The 18,361-nt window shown below is 36.4% G+C and overlaps 1 protein-coding gene across 4 annotated transcripts in view; it reads left to right on the top strand.

Annotated features, from left to right (window-relative positions):
• UPF2 (UPF2 regulator of nonsense mediated mRNA decay) overlaps positions 1-18,361 on the top strand; it is a gene marked incomplete at its 3' end in the record, with an annotated part of 63,036 nt that overhangs the window by 8,645 nt on the left and 36,030 nt on the right. For 2 of the 4 annotated variants that reach the window (XM_080580856.1, XM_080580855.1), the window contains exons 4-10: positions 3,740-3,900; positions 4,875-5,072; positions 6,902-7,051; positions 9,106-9,168; positions 11,689-11,792; positions 12,330-12,415; positions 18,013-18,121. In XM_080580856.1, coding sequence (XP_080436982.1) covers positions 3,740-3,900; positions 4,875-5,072; positions 6,902-7,051; positions 9,106-9,168; positions 11,689-11,792; positions 12,330-12,415; positions 18,013-18,121 — 871 coding nt within the window. The remainder of the gene's footprint in view (positions 1-3,739; positions 3,901-4,874; positions 5,073-6,901; positions 7,052-9,105; positions 9,169-11,688; positions 11,793-12,329; positions 12,416-18,012; positions 18,122-18,361) is intronic. The other 2 variants (XM_080580857.1, XM_080580854.1) reach the window with 1 other exon arrangement.

Genomic DNA, 18,361 nt, shown 5'->3' with positions numbered 1-18,361 from the left:
TTTAAACTTCGTCCCTCTGTGCTGACAGGTGTTGTGCTGCAGTCCTGTCCAGTAACAGCCCAGTGTTGTATTTCACAGGATCGTAAACTGATTTTTGAGCTAGCATTATTTCTCCAGGTTCCTTACTAGAAGGATATTATTTACTTAGCCGTTGTTATTTTTAATATAACCAGTATGAACTTTTATACTTTCACAACTGTGATTGGTTTGGGTCACGTTGGTTCTGGCTAGGGTTTCAATGAATGAGCGTTGCAAAGGCTTTATGAAAGGAATTTAAGTAGGAAAAAAATGCCAAGAGATGTTAAGACGATAAAAATGACTGGATGGAGCCCTGGGCAGGCTGGTCTGATCTCTCATTGATCCTGCTTTGAAAAGGAGGCTGGGCTAGTGGCCTCTTCGTGTGCCTTCTACCCTGAATTACCCTACAAACTTAGGTGCAAAGCTTTGCTTTGGTGAAAGAATGCAAAGAAGTATCACTTATCACTGGATGAAAATTATTTCTGTGTCTCTGAAGTTTTAAATGTTGATTTGAGCTGCTTAAAAAAAAGTTGGGGAATAAGTTTTTAAGAAATGAGACACGGAAAAAAGCTTTCCTGCTGCATTTTATTCCCTTACATTGCGTATAACGTGCTCGGCATTTGCATCCTATGGATTTTTAAGGCATGAGGTCAAAGAGAGAAATTTGGCTGGTAAGAATCCTGGGAATGCTATAGAAATCTTCATTAATTGGATTTTTGAAAAATGATTGTTTCTTGTTTTAAAGAGGCAATAATCCTATTGGGAAAAATACAGTCCTCTGTGTATTTGAAACCTGATCCACTTTGCCGCTAGCAACAGCTTTTTATCCCGCTGTTAACCCAGAACTGGTGAAGTGAAATGGGAGCGAGCTGTTCCCTCTTGTGCCCAGCAGCCAGCTGTCGGTTTAGGTTATGCTGTGTTGTCAGGTGAGCATCTCCTGAATTCATCATCGGTCAGGAGGGGAACTGCCACCGTGAAATAATTCCAGCTGTGCAACCTCGTTAATTGGGAATTAATATTCTACCTCGTGTCCGATATATCAATTAAATTAAATCATTATTGCACACAAAGGTTTCTGCGAATGGGTAGTTAGGAAAACTGCTTTGAGGTACACTTTAGTATAGAACCTGACAGTTGTCTGGTTTCAGAGCTAACAGCGCAGCAAAATCTGTGCAGGCTGTATTATTGGAAGGAGCCAACTTGATTGCCCAGCTCTAGTGGGAGTTTTCACAAGTTGTTGTTAGGCATGGTAGAAGATTCTTAAAACATGCTTAACCTAGACAAAAGATCTGGTGAACTTGCCTTGTGCTACTTTGCAAAATTCTAAAGAGACGTAGAATAAGATTAATTACCCCTCTGCTGTAATATGTATGCAAAAATGAATTGTGCTTTTTAAAGACTAATTGATATGCTCTAGCTTGAATTTGTTTTGAACATTTGTTTTCTGAGTGGGAAACTAGACTGCAGTTTTACTGCTGTTACAGTGCTTTGCTTTTTTGTTTTTATAATAGCACAGGGTTTCGCTGCTCATGATTATGAGGCTACTGGTATATTTAAAGCATATACCTAATGGATAGCTATCTCCGTGGAAAGGTTATGTATTGGCACTTAACACATTTATTAATCCAAACTGAACTACTGCACTTTAGAAATTGTCTATGCTAATTTTAACTTGTTAATTTTTTTATTCTCTTTTACAGAAACAGGTAATGTATATTTTAGAAGTGTGCCTTTGTAAGAGGGACAGGAGATAGAACTGCTGCTGCTGTTACTGCCTTTTGTTCTCTAGCAAGACATCTATGTCAGGTTACAGTCCCAAATGGGCACAAGGGATTTTCTTGCTCACACTATGAATGTGCTGTGTACCCAAATGACTTTTGTTTACTCTTAACCTGGTACTAAAAACCCCGAGACAGATATCCCTGAATTCGCATTGCTTAGGCTTTTAGACAGTTTTTATACTATAAAATGTTTGGGTCTGTTGGTAAGAATGTTATTGTGTATTTACTGCTTAATAAAAGACTGATGCTAGTGTAGTCATCGGCCTTCTGGGGCAAGCTTTGTGCTAGCAGAGATTGCCTCGTTCTGTATTTTTGGTTCAAACTCTTGAAGGTTCTGACGATTTCTTGTTTAAAATCTAGGATATTTGGAATTTCTAGCTTCTCTAGGGACACTACTCTGTAAGAGGCTTGTTATTTGTATTTTTTCTTGAAATTGTGTAACTCACTACAGGAGTCACAAGTGTGCTTCTTGATTGTTTTTAGTAAATTACATAAAATGGGCGGTAACTTACTGATACTTATCAAAGTTGCTTTATAGTCCATGAGTTTCCAAGGAACTTGAAGGGGAAACGTTTTAATAACTTTTGTGTTAGGAATTAAATGAGAAAATACAAGAACATACATGTGGAGAAAGGCTGTGCTTCTCTATAAAAGTTGGTAAAATTGACTTCAGATTTTGGTGTTTTCCGACATGATAGATAAACTTAGGTTATTCCCATGTCCTCAGTTCAGCAGTTGAAGTGAATCAGAGCAACCAAATGCAATAGGGAGTGAAAAGGAATCCTTTTAAGTGGAGGCAAAGACTTGCCCTTTGTCAGGTGGATTTTGTGAGGTTTTTAGGATTTTAAGATTGGCAAATGCCTTTTCGGTGTTGTTTGTAAGTCAAATAATAAAGAATGTTTAATAATAGCTGTTTCCTTAATTGAAAACAAACAATTGTTAGTTTCAGAAAGCTGCAGATAGCCTTTGTGACAGTCTTAAAGTACGGTTGTTACACACCGTTTGGAACTTTAGGAGAACTTGTTTTATTTTATGCACTACCCACCTGCCGTAGAAAGAGGCAGACAAAAGTAAATACTTGCGCATAATGTTCTTTTATTAAAATAAAAAGTCAAGAGTTATGAACTATACTGTCTATTCTTTAAAAACAAATGTAACCATTTTTTAAGCAGGTATAAGATGTTGAGTAATATGAGTTGATAAATTGTTGGGCATTAACTGTAGTTAGATGGGTAAGAAATTAAAATTGTACCATTCTGCAGCTCATCCTGGAGCTGCCTCAGTGTGTGTTCATAAGCAGCGCTTACGCTCTTTCAAACACAAGTTGCTTTTGAAAACAGATTTCAATTTGAAAAATGAGAGTTTAAAATTAGTAGGGGCACTTCTTATGAAAGAAATCAAAGAATAAGTGATAAACATCTTAATTTGGACTGATAGCTTTGAAATAACTTGGTTTGTTGGAGAAACTTATGGGCTTGCTTTCACATGCAACTGTTTTGAGCTTCCTTGCAATGAACCTCCACTTAATTATTTGAACAGCAAGGAATTGTATTGTTACAGATGTAAAGCAACTTTTTCCAGCTTTTGTGTTAGTCGAATGCTTTACTTTCCAGCACTATGCACCCTTGTAGTACTCTTACAGCATAATCATATTTAAAAAAACAAGGATATTTTATCAGTATCCAAAGAAAAGGCTACCTGAAGGTAGAACTTCTGTGACTGTACTACGTTCAGTTATATTAAACTCAATAATTCAATATAGTTTGGGGGGAAGAAACAGCGTTGACCAAATTTTTGCTATGGCAGTCTAATCTGGGCTATGCCCAGTTCTCTCAGAAGGAAGGTCAGCTTTGTGTAGTAGAGAAATTGGTAGTGGTTCAGCATAGATTGAGTAGATTTTAAGAAAAAAGATTGTCTTACTGTAACTTTGATCTTTGTAGGCGCATCCTTCACTCCAAAGGAGAACTGAGTGAAGATCGGCACAAGCAGTATGAGGAATTTGCGATGTCATATCAGAAGCTGTTGGCCAATTCTCAGTCTCTAGCCGATATTCTGGATGAAAATATGCCTGACCTTCCCCAAGACAAACCAACACCTGAGGGTAGGCCATCTTCTAAAGCAAGTAAACAAGATGCTGGACCTGGCTTGGATGTGGTGGGAAAGCTAACTAAACCCTCTTACTGATGAGTTCTTCCCCTTCATTTATTTTGATTTAGGTTTTCCCCCTTAAGGATGTAAAGAAAGAAATAATATTGTTTTTTATTAAAGTAGCATGCAGCTGTGACTTGTATATGCTGTGTAGTCACAGTAACTTCTCCAGATTGTTTCAGGTAATACAGGAATAAATGGAAGATCAAAATTGTTCCATTTAATATAAAGCTTTTAAAAATATTTAAATTTCTGTATGTTAATTTTATGATCCAATATTCTAAAATGAATTCGAAGTATATTTTATGTCATGAGGTTATGAGCAGGAACATAGTGTTATGCCAGGTAAGTCACTAGGTGGCTCTCTGACTTCCTGAGAACAACAACTAATTTACAAAGCTATTCAACACCTTAATGAATTTCAAGTTTTAGGTTAAGAGATGATGTTGATATCATGAGTGTAACTTTTTTCAGAAGTGATCTTGAGCTTTAAAAAGGTGTATTTCTTGAACGCCTTTAACTTTAAAAGCAAGCTTTTTAAACTTTCTGTTCTTCAAATACAGTTGGGTACGGTTCATCATGCTCAGAGCAATTACCTTTTTAATTTGCTTGAAGTCTATTAATTTTCCTTTCTGATACCACATAATGTGTCTATTGTCTTTACTTCATTTAACTTTCACTCTGGTATTGCCTTTTGTTTTTTCTATCAATACCAAATTAAAAAAAAATTAAGATAGCTTATTGATATATTCAGATTGGGTTATTAAAAGCACCTTAAAGTATACATTGCTATATTAAAGAGAAAATAATGGTAGTAATAAACAGGCTAACATGTTTCTAAATGTATTTTTGATCTTTAAAGGTGTCTCCCTTGCTAAGGTGAGAAAATTGCATAAATAACATTATTACGGTTTCACATTTCTGCAGAACATGGACCCGGTATTGACATTTTCACACCAGGAAAGCCTGGAGAATATGACCTGGAAGGGGGTATTTGGGAAGATGAAGATGCTAGAAACTTCTATGAGAACCTCATCGACTTGAAGGCTTTTGTGCCTGCAATCTTGTTTAAAGATAATGAAAAATGTTCCCAGAGCAAGGATTCCAGCAAGGACGAATCAAGAGGTAGAGTACTTAACTACAGAATATGTTTTAACACATCTAACAGATGAGCAAAATTGCTGCAAGTAATGAGTCTGTAATGAAATTTATGGTCATCAGGACATTCCACCAGTTTGGATGAGTTTTTAGGGAAGTGGATATGTGGGATAGGTATTATCCAAGTTGAATTTAAAGGGGGGAAAAAAAGTAAATGCAATTTAAAATTAATGGAATTCTAGGTTTTAAAGCATTGTTGATTAACCAATGTGAGTAAATATTAACTCCGTGTGAAACCTGAACGTTCACCACCTTTGAAAAATGTTAGTGTTCACTTTGTTCTTTCACTAAATTGTTAATGATGGCTGTCTCATTATTAAGTTGGATTAAAAGGACTGGATGGTTCCTCACTTCTGATGAGACCCTAGGTTCACAACCAGGCATTGATAAACTTCATTTATAAGGGGATAAAAGTGATATTTGTGATCACTGGCTCAAAGCATAATAGAAGATGCACATTTAGATAAGAGCACTGCTTTGGCACTGAGGAATTAAACAAAGACACAGGCTACATAGTTTTCTGATAAATGTACGGTAGGTCAGTGGGTAGGAGTGGAACTTCAGCTTTCTAGCTCACAAACGTCTTTGGAATTTCTGCTTTCTAAAAGTTCCATGTGAGGGTAGAGTTGTTGGAGCAGGTTGCCCAGGAAGATGGGAAATCTGTTTCAAGAGATTTTCAAGACAACTAGAAAAAAAATCCCTGAACAATTGGGTGAACGCTGTAGTCAAACCAACTTTGAGCAGAGGATTGAACTAGAGACCTTTGAGGCCTATTCAAAAGTGAGTTGAGTCTGTGATTTGAAATAGGATGCCTGCTTTGAGTCTATTTTTGTATCACTTTTGTGTTATTTCAGATTTGTCATAGTTTTGTTTGAAAAGATTTTCAAGGTAAATACCATTAAAAAATACTTTTTATGAAGCATAATCTGCAAGTGATGCCTGAAGGAGGCCTGAAAGGATTGCAAAATGTTGTAGAGAGCAGTTGTTTGGAAAAAGATTGGACTAGTTTTATTGTCCAAGAAAAATAATAGCTATTCCTTTCTGAATCTTCTTCTAGAGATTCACAGATTTCCCTCGCCTCCCCCACTCTCCCCTCTAGGAGTAGTGATTGTAAGATGAGTTGGTCTTCTACATAGCACATCCATTTTGAAGTATCTTCTTGCAGTTCTGATTTTTGTATTCACTTTTAAGTTGCTTTTTGTTGAGCTGCGTAAAGCACTTTCTCTCTTACCTTACTTTGTCAATTTTGTTATCAGGTGCAGTATGAAGAATATGCAGTGCAAACTCTAAGTTAGAGTTTGTACCTGTCTCTTTTTGAATAATGTTTGCACTGTATCCTCCAAAAACCCAGTGAATGAATACCGTCTTTCTGTCTGACCTTGCCAGCATGCAAGTTTGTTTTGCTTGTATTTTCTATCTGATGGTTTGACCTTTTTCCAAAATTTTTGGATTTAGATGGCTACATTTCCAAACATCTTGTTTTGTTTGAATGTGTGTGTGTCATCCTTTGAAGTTTCAGGTATAGTTCAGAACATATCAAAGCAGTAAAACTGCTGGCAGTTCTTATCAGAGCCCACTCTGGATAGATAATTGCAGTCTTCAAGCATGCAGGTAAAGCCAGATGAAGGATGTCAAAGCACTGATACCTAGCTGTTGAGATGGCATAGGCTCAAGAAGTAGGTAGTCTCGTTAAAAGGAATGGGGTGAAGAAACATAAAAAGTACCAACATGAGGCTACCTGTATTCTAATCATGACTACATGTATCTAATCACTTAGTATTTCTATTTTTAAATAGATTCCAAAGATGCCAAAGATAATAAGGATGCACCTGGGAGTGAGGATTTGGAATTGGAGCTGGAGAACTTGGATATTAATGATGATCCCCTGGAATTAGACTGTGGAGATGAGGCGGAAGATCTTACTAAAAAGCTTCTTGATGAACAAGGTAAAAATAATTGGTTTAGGTGTTTTGTTGTTTCCTGCCTTGTTTATGAAGCCTCACAAGTTCAAAGAAATGAGATAAAACAGCTCTAGAGTTGGACTGTTTCAAACTCCTGGAAGAAAAATGGTCAGTGTAATTCTGTATAATACTTTCTTAGTGTTTTCCTAAGCCATACCCTCTTCTTTGGAATCAATTTCTCTTCTGTTCTGCTCTTCTGAGTAGTTACACAATCAGCTTATTAAACTGGTTAAGATATTAAGTTTGTAATAAGCTGCAGGACCTTCACCTTTAGTGAGTTATGATCTGGTCAAGGATCTCAAAACAGTTAGGAGCCTTGGTTCCAGCTTCCTAAAAGGAGATACACAGATGGTCTCTTGGAATCAGTTCAGTGTTCTTAGAAGCAGTTCATTCGCGATTGCTCATAGCTCGCTAGATAGCTCAAAAATACTGAGTCAGTGGACATACAAAGGAATGTGGATATTTCCATCTTGTCATTTTTGAAGGAAGCCTTGACTTGGTAGGAGGATAAAGACTACCCCGAATGTAAAGATAAAGCCAAGTATGTGAGAGCGAGATGCTAGAAGTGAGGGAGGCAAAACAGGAAGTGGGGTCAGAAACAGAAGATGCAGTCTTTTAATAGTTCTAGTTCCCAGGGGGTGCAGTGCTGGTTTGAGTATGCACAGCGGCACTGAAGGGACTGATGATGCTTTTGATTGTAACAAGGAAGCTGACACATTTTGTCATGTTAGAAGTATTAACCATCAATACTAGTTCCTGTTTTTAAGGAAGCAGTTGATTGAGCATTAAGCATACTCTCGTCTGAAAGATTAATCCAAAACGTGTTAGAGTGAAACTTATTTTTATCATTAAACAGCCAACCCTTGAAGAAAGTCTTTTACTTTCTTCCATGTGAAAGTAAAGTCATTTGGCTCACAATGTAGGCTTTTTCTTAGTGGAGAACTGCTGCTTCATGATTGTCTTTGCTCGTTAGTTTTCTTTCATGAAACATGGAAAATAAGTCTCTTGGCAAATCCTGTACCTTTGTCAAATTTCTGTCACTGACAGGTGGCTTCAGAGGTTAATGATGGAAAGGAAAATAAATGTGACCACTGAATTCTTTTTCTGCTAGAAAACTGGGCTGAAAAGTTAGCAGCATATATTGTTACTCAAAACACGTAAAGAAGCAGTGTTGGTTTTTTTTTGTGGCATTCTGATGCTCTTAGTAGGTAGCACCAGATATGCAGAATTAAGAGAAATCTGAACTTAGATGTTTCAAGCTCTGATGTTTCCATTTAGTGAATAGGTAGATTTGTTCCATCTCTCCCGAGTAACATTTATTTAAGTTTGAAATTAAGGAAAACTAGGTGTCCTTCAGCTACAAAATATAGCTCTAAATTTTCATATTTACTGAATTTTGTGCATCTATATTTGAGTAAGTTAGTAATATTTTGCGCAAAGCCAGCAAAGAATGAAACCGTTGTATTATGGTACTTAAAAACAGAAGTGTTCTTGGCTGAAGTTATGCCTTTCAGTATAAAAAGAAATGATACGAGGTATAGCAGGATCTTAAATAAAAGGTCTAAGATGAAGAAAAGTGGCTCTAATTGTGATGATCTGGGAGTGTGGGTTTTATCGCCAAAGGCAATAAGCTAAATTAGAGGGGAAAAAATGAAGGAAAATAGGATAAGTAAGGTAGACAGTCCAGTCAGTTGATACTGTGTGTCTTGTTACTTCTGCGTTTCCTTCTGGTGGCTAGCTTCTCTTCAGTCATATCTTCCATGCCCAAATACGAGGGAGATGAGGTGCTTTTCCAAAGCGTGCATTTTCCAAGCAAATTTGTCCTGGGCTAGCATCCTTCACAGCACTTCTATGCTTATTTCTGCACTTCCACAAAGTTGGGGTGTATTGTCAGATAAATTTAAGATATGACATATAAGAGGAAAGTTGATGTTGCTAGTTGAAGAGGATTGTTTACCAGGAATTCAGGTAATTTATTTTGTTTCTCTATTATGTTAACTTTGAGTGAATCTTAATTTTCTTATTTTCAATATGCTCAGGCAAGAGAGAGGGAGCAGATAGCACCGGAGCTGACAGTAGTGACGGAAAACAAGCTGAAAGAAGTGAGTTTTGAGGTTGTTTTTAAAAGAGAAGAGAAAATGGGAAAAAATGAAGATGTGTGAATGGAGACAAAGATGTTAAGTGAGGAATGGCCCGGGTGGAAAACGTCAAGGGTATTGGGAGCAGGGGCACTCTGGTGTTAATACATGGAATCTAGCTTCAGTTTTTGTAAGGTTAGTCAGCAACAGAGAGAACGTGTAGAAAGGTGAGTGCTAATTCTCGACCCTGTTACTTGCTACGCTGTTAAGAGAGCTGGGAAAGCTCCTATCGGAAGAGCAGGAATTAAAATTATGTATATACACACACTCATTAAAATACCTTGTGGAACTGGATGACTTGTGAGACTACATTCTATGCACAATCTTAAAATGTGGTAATGAGAGACCGGAACTCATAGGATCAAAGTGAGAAACAAGAGCAGAACTCATTTTTTGCATTAATTGCATACTTAGAATAGTTGTTTGCCCTAAAGAAGGAAGCCCTGACCTTTTCCTATCGCTGTCAAATTCTTGATTATTATTATTTCAGTCTTAAGTCATACTTAAGGTACTACAAGAGATCCTTTCCACTTAGAATGTAAACAGGTACTGCAGTGAGAAAGAAATGCAGAAAAATGATGTGAGAATATTTGTAGATTCTACAGTCGGGGGGAAACTAGTGAAGGAATAGATATATTTGGGAAATGTTGAAATTTGTGGTATTAGGGCCTTCTGAAAGATTATCTTGAAAAATGACTGGATGGGTGAGGACTTATTTTATTTTAAGAGCACAGAGTCAGTTTGAACAGAAAAGTGAAATGAGGCAACAAACAGCAGTAGTGGGAGAAGGGGAAGATAGGACCATTCAAAGGAGACAGGGAGGTATAGCTGTAAATATCTAGAAGGAAAAATATATATCTTTAAAAATTTACTAGTAAAATTTTTCTGGATCAAGAACTCTGCTGCATTCATCCTAGTGAACTCTGTGTCATGAGAGTCAGAGTTCCATTAAACATTAAAACTTGAGAGACCTCTTCTCTGAGCATCTGGAAAATCTTCATTTTTTTCTTTTTTTCCCTCCTTTCTTAATGAACCCTTCTCTTGTTCTTGCAACTTCTGATTCTCCGTGGAAGAGAAGAGACAATGGCAGCTGCTTTAATCTCTAGCATCTTTAAGATGGGGTAGCTGAAAATATTCCTTGGAACAATTCTTATTTTTTGTCTACCTAAGCTCAATTCCCATCCATTTCCAAAAACAAGAAAAAACATCTTACAGCGCAGCATCTTAGTTTTCTCTTTGCCTTTCAGTAACTTGAAAAAGGAGCTTCAGTCTCTGCTAGTTTATCTTTACAGCCTACACAGTAAGATAAAGAACTTTATTGGGTATTTTGTAGGGTTTTTTTTTTTTCGCATGCGATTTATCCCCCCACCCATGCTCTGCTTTTTAAAGTCTTACTGTCTGTGTTTTCCTTTGAAGTACCTCCTGGGCACTCCTGTTATTGCTGGAAGTCCTTGAACTGAAAGGAGACAAATTCATGTGTTCCCTTTTTCAGAAAGCAGCGTTCTTTTGCATTGCTTTGGCCAAGGAAGGGTTCTTTCAAGGGTTTGTTCCAACTCATTGTTCTGGCTCATGTTGTGCTAAGGAGCAAACTAGACTCTTCCCTACGACTTCAGTAAAAATCAGGATTTTTTTTTTTTTGAAGCATACCACTTTTCTGCAATTAGAGGGTAGCTGTAGGGGAATTGGTCTGGTGAGATCAGTTGATGTCAGAAAATCTGAATTTCAGTGGTAGAGTTGTCCTGTGTTCTTTTACTTGAGTAGTGTTCCTGACTCGATCAGTAGATACAGATCACTGTCACTGCTTCCTGTTGCAAAATACACTGAGCCATTTGTTTGAAAAACAAGTTGTCGCTTGCCTTGCAACTGCTGCAAGATCAAACCTCCATCTTTGCACTTTGTGGTTCTGTACTCTGGTTTCTGTATAGGTAGAGGAATAAAGTTGCCCTGCTCTAGCTTTTGCAGTCTCAGATGGCCTTAATGTTTTTTTCTTGCTCAAAAAAAAAAATCTATTTCTCATTCAGGGAAACATGCATAAAAAGTAAAATCCATGACTGCAGTAAGTTTTTGCTGTACTGTTTTCCCTCACATCCAGGCCTTCTTATGGTCTTCATTTTATTGCCTAAAGAAATTACCTAGTTTTCTAGGAATATGTACTTGTTGTTGCTCCCAACAGTATGAATTAGGAGGTAGGGAACACTTGATTTATTATTTATTCATTTATTATGAATTCATCAATAGGAAGATAAGTTTTAAAGGTGATCTTTTGGACAATTGTTGGCATAAACGAGTGTATCAGTCAATGGATTTATATTTTGGTCATTAAAAATTAATTCTTGTGTTTGTCTTTGTCTCATTTTTTGGAATCTGTAGTTAAATATTTAACAATTGACCATTACAAATGTACTGAGCTTGGAGAATGTGTTAGTAAATCACTATATTTTGTAGCTTAAAAATGCGTCCTGCTTGTTTATTTCACTCTGTTAGAACAAGAAGATGAAGAAGCCAGTACTGGATCTCATTTAAAACTTATAGTAGATGCTTTTCTTCAGCAGCTTCCAAACTGTGTCAACAGAGACCTCATAGACAAGGTATAGTCATAGTTTTCATTTTTTTTTTCTTCTCTTAAAATCATATAATGATACATCAGATTGATTGGTAATAAAAACTGAAGCTTTGGAGTCTAGCAGTAGCTGAATTCATTTTTAACCTGGTGGAAATATTTTTCTCCCATTTAGTAAGCTGTTGCCTAAATATCATTGGTTTCATCTGCCCATTCTCTTATATTTGCTCTAGAAGAGGTAGACCTGTCTTGTTTTTCTCCTTCCATTAACTCCCTGACAAATTACTCCTCTTCTGTCTGAAGCTGCTTCTTTGTGTTGATCTGAAGAATTGGTCTGTATTCTTGTAAATATACGTGTTTTCGAACTATGTCTGTTCAAGACAGAAATGGAGATTTTTGTTTATCTTTGTTTTTAAAACAGTTGCATGTAACAAGCATGGTTCTGTAAATGAAAAAGCATGCTACATTGCATACTATATATATATATATGCATATATATATATATATATAAAAGACCACCCCGTTATTTAAAGGTGAAGTATTATTTTGACTTTTCTCTTTATAGGCAGCCATGGATTTTTGCATGAATATGAATACAAAAGCCAACAGAAGAAAACTAGTGCGAGCCCTTTTCATAGTTCCTAGGCAAAGGTAAGAACTGGAGGCAAGAAATCTGGATCCACTCTTCAGTTACTTAACATAAATACATTTTTTTTTTAACTGTTTAAATTAATGAAGGCCATTGCACATTCCAAGTCATTTTTTGGCTATGTTAACTCCTGATGTGCACTTCTGGAGTGATTTTTATGGTAGAGCACCACAGAAATATTTAAGATTAATAAACAATTCACCAAAATATTTTGCCATATCATTACAGAATTTTTTTAGATAGCTTCTCTTGTTTGGTGCTTGTGCATTTATAGTGGATCTTCTCATGACTTTTGTTTTTTTAACCATGCAAGTAACAGTGAAACTTATCAAAAGGAGGAGGATGTGTTGGAGAACTTGTGTTCTAATTATTGACAGGCTCTTATATAAAAATACACAAAGTAGTTTAGGAAGGAAGATTTCTTGTAATTTGTTAATTCTGGTATAATACGTAACCATTATAGCCGTTTAACTTCTGGAACAGACTTGGTTTGAAGCCAGCCAGCTTAGAGGAATCAAACAAAACAGTTTGTGAATGACCTCTTCCCTCCATGTAGATTTGTCCATGAAGAATTTTGGCATTTTTTTCTTGGATGTATCTTTGTATAAGATAGGCGCTTGCAGGAAGATCCTCACAGAAATCACTGAAAACACTGAGATAAAATCGTTAAATTCATTAGAATAATATTTCTTTACTTTTAACTTCTACCTTAAATAGGTGCAGCTTACGTAAGTGCAATTATGGAGGAGTCACTTTTCTTGCTCCACCTTGTCCTGTTTCTCTACAGAGGTTGTTTTGATGCTGCCTTTAGTTCCAAATGTTTCGTCATCGTCTTGGATTTCCTGTTATATTTCACACTACTTTTATTCCATTCCCTTTTAACACTGTGGGGCAAAAACATACTGAGTGTTCGTTCATTGTCTTACCAGTGGTTGCTTTGTTATCCCACAAATTTATTTGGAAAGTAATTATTAAAAATAAAAAATTGTAGGAACTCAATAGATGAGTAAAGGTGGCGTGGTTGGCTCCAAGAGCTGTTACCTTCTTGACAGTTTTGTTCTCTAATAGCTGGGACTGTTATGGAAACAACTGGGTCAGCTGATCTTGCCATTGTTCTTAAATTATAAATATTAATGTTAAGAAATATTAATATTTTACGTGAATTTCTTATCTTTTAATGCCTTTTTCTGCTGTGTGCTCTTGAGACCCTCTGCAGGAATAACATGAATAAGTAGTCCAGCCTCCCATTGTAAGATCAGGCCAGTTGTATACATCTCCCTGCTCTTTTGCCTGCGTTATTGATGCCCATCTCTGGGCTACTAAACAGGAGGAACGGGACGGGATGTTGACTGAGCTTTTTGTTTTGAACCACAAACGGTTGCAGTGAAAATACCAGCTGAACTGGTAGCAGCCAGTTTTAAAGGGCAATTGACCCTAATATTTGTTAGCTTTATTAGTGTGCACGATAAAGGAACAGTTCTGCTTTCTATCTTGAAATCAATGTTTGTAATCCTTGTGAAAAAACTCCAGGTTTGTCTTAATAACATACAGTACAGGTTACTGTAAAATGCTACAAATTAGTTTAGAAAAAATAGGTAATACTGCTTCAAATGTTCGTATTAACAGTCTGTGTAGCTCTTCACTGAGTCATGCTGACATCTCTTTACCTTCTGTCATTGCATAGTAATTTTTAGTAATTCCAGGAGTTTCTGTAACATGCCTCCAGGATAATGTTGGAGAAGCAATGTCAGAAAGCTTGTTGCATTGAAGTTCTTGATATTTTTTTTAAAAGGTTCAGAGGAAAAGTGTCCTTGTAGAATATGGATAAAGCAGTATGTTTTCCAAATTTGTTTAGTCTACAAGCATATTAAATAATATAGTGTAAACCTGGCAATTATGTTGGCAGCCATAATAAGATATTTCAATAGCTCAGTAACTTCCATTTGTTCTCTTGAGAGATTGTAGTTTTAGGAAATATGCAGACATGATTATTGTATCAAGAAATTACAAAACTTTGGCAGGGGAATGTTTGAGGAGTAGTGCAGATACTTCTTTAAAGTTTAATTATTATGTAGTTCTGCTAGGTAGCTTTCTTGCTCCCCATAGGCTTGGGTAGGTTGGGACAAATGCAGGGTTCTTCAAGACAGCAAACTTAATTTGGCAAAAAAAGGAAGGTAATTTTTCCTCAACTATCTGTAGATTAGTGTCAGAATACACCGTCATTACACTGCTTTGTTGAATGCTTATGAATGGATCACACTTCAACTTTCAACTGCAATTTGAACTCCTTAAACCGCCAGAACAGAAAGCCTTTAATAAAGATTTTCTTCAATGCTAGTATAAAATTTTTTTTCAGATTTTTATTGAAGGGTTGATTTTTACTAAATATTAATATTGTAATTTAGGACTATATGGCTTGTACTAAAGTGACAGTACAGTGATTTGACCATACTGTTTGCAGTTTTAGGGGATTTGTGTGTAGTTCTTTGCTATTTATCTGAATTATTTTCCTGGACAGATATACATAATTGTATACTACAGTCTTACTGAAATTTTTCTTAGCTCAATACGAAGCTTACAATTTAAAGCCTAAAATCAGCTTTTAAACACTTCTAGGCAATGCTAAACAGTAAGTAAGGGAGGTTTTCTAATGTCTTTATATTTTTTCCATTTAATTCCTATATATGGTGACCTAGGATGTTGAACATCCACTAAGCCAACATCTCCGTTCATCATATGGAAATTTGTAGCATTGTCACTGGCTGTTCTTAATTCAGAATTTAACTGCTTCATGAGCGTTAAATAGTTCTGAGCATTTTAACTCAAATATGTAAACCTCTTTTATATGTAACTTTTCAGCTTCTTATCTTGAGAATCTTCATTAACAAGACCTCTTTTGTTCAATTGAACTTTGGCTTAACAGTGCTTCAGTGGCCTCTTTAATTTGAGGATAAAACTGAGAGATCTGCTTAAGATAAGGAATTTATGCCAAGGCTAAAAAACAAAATCAGAAAGTGCTCATCTGATAGTGTGAAAATTCCAGTAGCATCACATTCTTCCCACTGAGTAGTGCAGGAGGCAGTTTGTAGCTGTTCAAGACATACAAGTACATGTCATTTAACGGCATTACAATTGTGCTTACGAGGCACGAGTTCTGCCATGCACTATTGCTTCGTTCTTTAAGCTTTGTAGTAGAATCTCAATTACCGAATGTACAAAATGTTACTGTCACCCTTTTTAGTAAAACTTTGGAGGCATCAGTTTTAAAGAGATTGTAATTACAGGCTTTAATTGAATGAAGTCTTTATGTTGTTCGTAAATTTACATTTGACATTCTACAAAAAAGATGACCTCTTAGATATTTCATAGATTTCATGTGGCCCTGTGGGCCAGAGCTGACTAGAATTCAGTCAAGATAAGCAGTAAAAATGAAAACAGTCATAAATGTAGCAGTTTCTCCTATGTTAGTTCATAGTCAGGGTGCAACTCGTTCCTGATGCTAGATCTCTCTTCATAACGTGGAAGAACAAGAAGAGAAAGTGATACTGTTTGTGGGCTTTGTGGTCTTGGTGGTGGGTTTTGGTTTGGGTTGTTTTCTTGAAGTTTCTGCGCCTCTTCCTCAAGGAAAAGAAATGCTTTTGCAGAAAACAGGTTACCTAAATACAGATACCAGTAGGTGGTGCCACCGGTATTGCAGTGTCTCTGCTTCTGAACACTGACTTTTTTTTTTTTTGTCTCCTGAAGGAGCAAGTGAACAGATTCAATCTCTGATAGCCGGTTTCACAGTAGTTGACCCAAGGCTTTTCCTTATTATATTTCACCTATTTAGAAATACCCAGTCTCAGTATTCTTCACCATGAAGAAACCTTTTGTGTTCTGTGATGGAACAACAACAATGCACTGTAAGGCTTAATTTTCCCTCAGGTATGTTCAGTTTACAGAGGTGAAGTTATTAGCTCTCAGCAGGCAGGTATTTGCTCAGATGAAAGTAAAACTTTCTTCTACTCTTCTTTTTTTTTTTAAAGAGATGTCACACAGAAATCCTCTCAATTAAAATACACTCCCTCAAATGAGCCAGAGTCCTCTTAGTTTAGCTCGTGCATGTGGATGAAATAACGAGACTTTCACTTCTCTGTGAGTTAATGACTAAATGCTTAAAAGCAGTAGTAATTTGCTGTGGCTAGTCATCCTTGACTGTATGTTCCAACAAGCTCGACAAATGTAAATACTGGTACAGTTATTGATTAACAGGAGCATAAAACTGTTAAATAGGTAACTGGGATACCTGTAATGTTTCACCAGGACTTTTATGCATTGTCAGGAGGCCACTTAGAATATACTGCTTGAAAAATGCAAAGCTAACGCTTCTGTTCCACAACTTAAATATGTAACTATCCCTATTTCTGTTTGTGGATGTTAAACATCTGAGAAATGTGCTCCAGTGGCATTGCTTTGCTTCTCCTTTGTGTATGCTTTGCTCTTGGGTTTTTGTCTTGATGCTCTTCCTGAATCCAGTTCCACTTGGTTACAGGGCAAGATCTATGTATTGCTTGTGCTTTTAGGTTTTCTTGGCACCATTTTTTCCTTTTCCCCAGCAATAAGGAAAACCTTAATACTTATTAAAGTATAAATTCAAGATTGATTTTTTTCTTTACAGACAATTTCTCTCTTTAAATATGCAAAGTTAAGATGTTTCTCTCCACTTATATAAAAGAAGGCATGTTCTAGAGTTCATCTCCTCTTTACAGTGTTAACTTATGTTCTGAAAATAAGGTGATGAAAGTACAAGACTTTGGCTTGTCTGTGTGTAAAAAGCAGTATATGCAGAGAGATGTGAAGCAGCTCTTATATTCTGACTGTTGTTGGCAGTGCCATGAACTAGGTTTAAGGGCACATATCCCGTTCTTGCAAATAGATTGCTTCTTCCCATCACGGACTAAATACAAACTTAGGAGAACATAAGTTGCATGCCAAAATTCCCTAAGGGGAAACATGTTATGAAGGAATATAATTAAGGAAGGATTAAAGAAAGTAAGTTCTTGAACTCTGAAATATTGCCATCTGTGGGAATCCTAGCTGAGGGTTTTGGAGAAGGGTTGCTACTTCACGTCATCTTCTGAGCTTTCTTCTATGTAATAACTGTACTACAGGAATTTACTAGTTCACTACCTTAAAAGTAGAGGCATTCTTACTTGCCCCTTCACCCCCAAAAGGAATTTTGTAAGAATTTGTCATTTTGCATATTGAAAGGGATCTGAATATTCCTTGTATCTAGAATTTCTTAAGGGCAATAGGTTGAATTCCACAGGTAAGATGGTGTTTGCCATTTCACTTAAGGCAATAATCTTGAAAGTGAATCAACTCTGAGGTCTTCTATTGGGATGTGGTAGTATACCATTTTGTATTATTTTTAAATGATTCTGCAATCTGAAGCGTGAGCCAGTAAAATTGCTTGTATGCAATTCCATCAGGATATGCACATTCATTCTTTTCCACAAGTAAAATGGTAGCACTACTTGTAGACACACTTTTTTCTCTCTAACATAAATCAGCTTTGTCTATTTTATCATCTCACTCTGTGCGTAACCTTTGTTTGCAGGTTGGATTTGCTACCGTTCTATGCAAGGCTGGTTGCCACGTTGCATCCCTGTATGTCAGATGTAGCAGAGGATCTTTGTTCCATGCTGAAAGGGGATTTCAGATTTCATGTATGTTTTGTTGGCTTAGTTTTTTGCTTTCAAATTAATATGTTAATCATCATCTTTTGGGGAAAAATGCTTAATACTATGTAGATGATAATTCTGAAGTTCAGTTGACTCAATTTAGAGTAGTTATCTGTCAGCTGAACAGATTTGATATTGAATGATAGATTTGTATATTTTAAATTTTTTTGACTTATCGAATGTCTGTACATATGTGTTGCTTGTAGTGTCATCCTTAATTTCCTG

Source organism: Anser brachyrhynchus (genome assembly GCF_964034855.1).
Source record: "Anser brachyrhynchus genome assembly, chromosome: 1".
Lineage (NCBI taxonomy): Eukaryota > Metazoa > Chordata > Aves > Anseriformes > Anatidae > Anser > Anser brachyrhynchus.
This window is presented reverse-complemented; position numbering and strand designations above follow the sequence as displayed.